Below are 2,096 nucleotides of genomic sequence, written 5' to 3'. Positions count from 1 at the left end.
CACAGCGCCCACGTCAACTCCGACGATGTTGTTGGAATCAAGTAGAAGCGGGTGCACAGTATCGAACTGCAGGAGCTCAACACACTTTCTGCGGAGTCTCGATCCAACTTAAAAGGGACGCCGATTGGCAAGACTCGGACACGATGTCGCGCTCAAGACGGTCTCTGGATGACAAACTCGAGGAGCATTTCTTTTGATGTATTGCGTTGCCATGGCGACATTGACGCGTTTGAACAGAAACGACTCACTGCATGCGCTGCGTAGCAATCAATACTTTTACCTTTAAATTAAGCACAAAGTAAGTCAGGATAATTCACATTCGGTCTAGTTGGTAACCTTTTACTTTGAAGAGGGCAGCGCAATACAAACCAAGGATTTCTTTCATGTGTTGTTCAACGTTCCCATCGTTCCCAACGACGACCATATTTGGCCCGTATCAGACAAGTTGGCGACGTCCGAGACGTCGTAGACGCGGTCCTGCCGCCGGCCCCAGAAGTTGAGGCGGGCGACGCGCAGTTTCGAGCAGTCCTTGTTCACGTACATCATGCCGACGACCCACTCGGAGAGGTAGCCCGTCAGGAACAGCACGATGGTGGCCGACATCGTGAGCGACAAGAGCATCGCGTGGTCGTACGACGGCATCCAGTGCAAGTACACCGAGAAAAGCAGCGGCGGAGCGACGACTAAGGTGGTCACGCACTGGTAGATCTTGAATCGACACAGCATTTGGATTAACCTGATGTACGGGTAGCGGAAGATGGTGGTCCATTCCCCGTCTTCGAAGTCCTGTGTCCCTTACCTCATCCTCTGTTCAACGAGGAAAAATGCACTGACTGTGAATAAGGCACACATGAAGTCACACACGGAACCGCAACTAGCTAGCATCTAGTGACAGGGCCCATACTGGAATAACGTCAATTACCAGCTTATCAAGATATCTGCACTCTTATTCAGCTATGCAACCAGTGTGGCGCATCCTTGTGTACGGGCTTATGCAGGGTTCTAAAATCTGGTACGCTCGGAAGGCACACACGCGAACAACTTTCTTCTGATAAGCCCCAGAACCCGGCACACAATAAAACTAGTGCCGATGCTATATGCAAACAATGGTAACCAATGTTCAGAGACAGCGAAACGGGAAAAGGTGCACTTGGAATAGAAAATGGAAACGGTACCTACGTCTGCTGTAAATGCCAAACTAAATCTTTCCAGTATTCTACGTGACATCCCGCAATCGTAGGCCAAAGTTATTCATGCTACTCCTATCATGACGTGTTGAGAATTACATGCACGTTCTTCAGCATTGCCGTTGAACATTTATGGCAGACAACGTGGCACAGTTCGAGCCACGTGTCTTGTGGATGTATGGCTGAACACGTTAAGTTGCTCAATGTAAGATGCTAATTTTATTAATACCCCCGTCACACAGGCACTCGAAAGTCTTTCGACCAAGAAGACTTGTCCCGAAAAAGTGTGTCCGCTCGCAGACACGCGACAGGGAGCTATCTCTTTTTCAGAAGTTGCCTTGTCTGGAAGTGGAGTTCGTCGACCTCTTTTACGGCACAAAAGCAGCAGCCTCGAAACCAGTGGGTGCCAGCAATTATCACATATTAAAAAATAAACTGAGCGAACGCGTATTTTTCTGTCGGCTAGGCTCATCGCGAAAAATAATTTTGTGTCGCCAAAACCCTGCCGGACAATTCAATGATGTTATTACCAAGCAATGTCTCGCTGACGGTGTAGTAAACCCAGTCATGCTCACTTTTTTCTGTACCCTCGTAAGCAAGTCGAACGCTCTCTAAACTAATGTAAACTAATGCAATAAATCTTTACATTGACGTTTCTTAATTTGGCGCTGTTATTTAAAACCGTGTAACACAATAAATTTGCGCTTTACACGTCGTGATGCATTGGTTCATTCTTTGGCCGATTTTGTTTGGAAACCTAGCGACACACTTTTGATAGCGTGTCCAGAAGGAACCACTAAAAACAGATCATCGGAGCCGTGTTCCTGTTGCGCAACATCTCTTCAATAAAAAAGTATTTCAACTTGGGGCGCTATAACGTAAAACTATTCCATACTTTTCTATTCCAAT

At 47.0% G+C, this 2,096-nt stretch overlaps 1 protein-coding gene across 1 annotated transcript; it reads right to left on the bottom strand.

Moving 5' to 3' along the window:
* Positions 1-381: 381 nt before the first annotated feature.
* On the bottom strand, positions 382-1,304 carry LOC142591389 (transmembrane protein 186-like). Its single transcript, XM_075703716.1, has 2 exons — positions 1,287-1,304; positions 382-786 (listed from the first exon to the last, which is right to left on the bottom strand). Exons 1-2 carry the CDS (start codon positions 1,302-1,304, stop codon positions 382-384), a joined length of 423 nt encoding a protein of 140 aa, XP_075559831.1.
* Between the last annotated feature and the right edge of the window lie 792 nt (positions 1,305-2,096).

This window comes from Dermacentor variabilis, chromosome 8, assembly GCF_050947875.1.
Source record: "Dermacentor variabilis isolate Ectoservices chromosome 8, ASM5094787v1, whole genome shotgun sequence".
NCBI lineage: Eukaryota > Metazoa > Arthropoda > Arachnida > Ixodida > Ixodidae > Dermacentor > Dermacentor variabilis.
The sequence above is the reverse complement of the archived record's forward strand: the minus strand, read 5'-3'. Positions and strand labels throughout refer to the sequence as shown.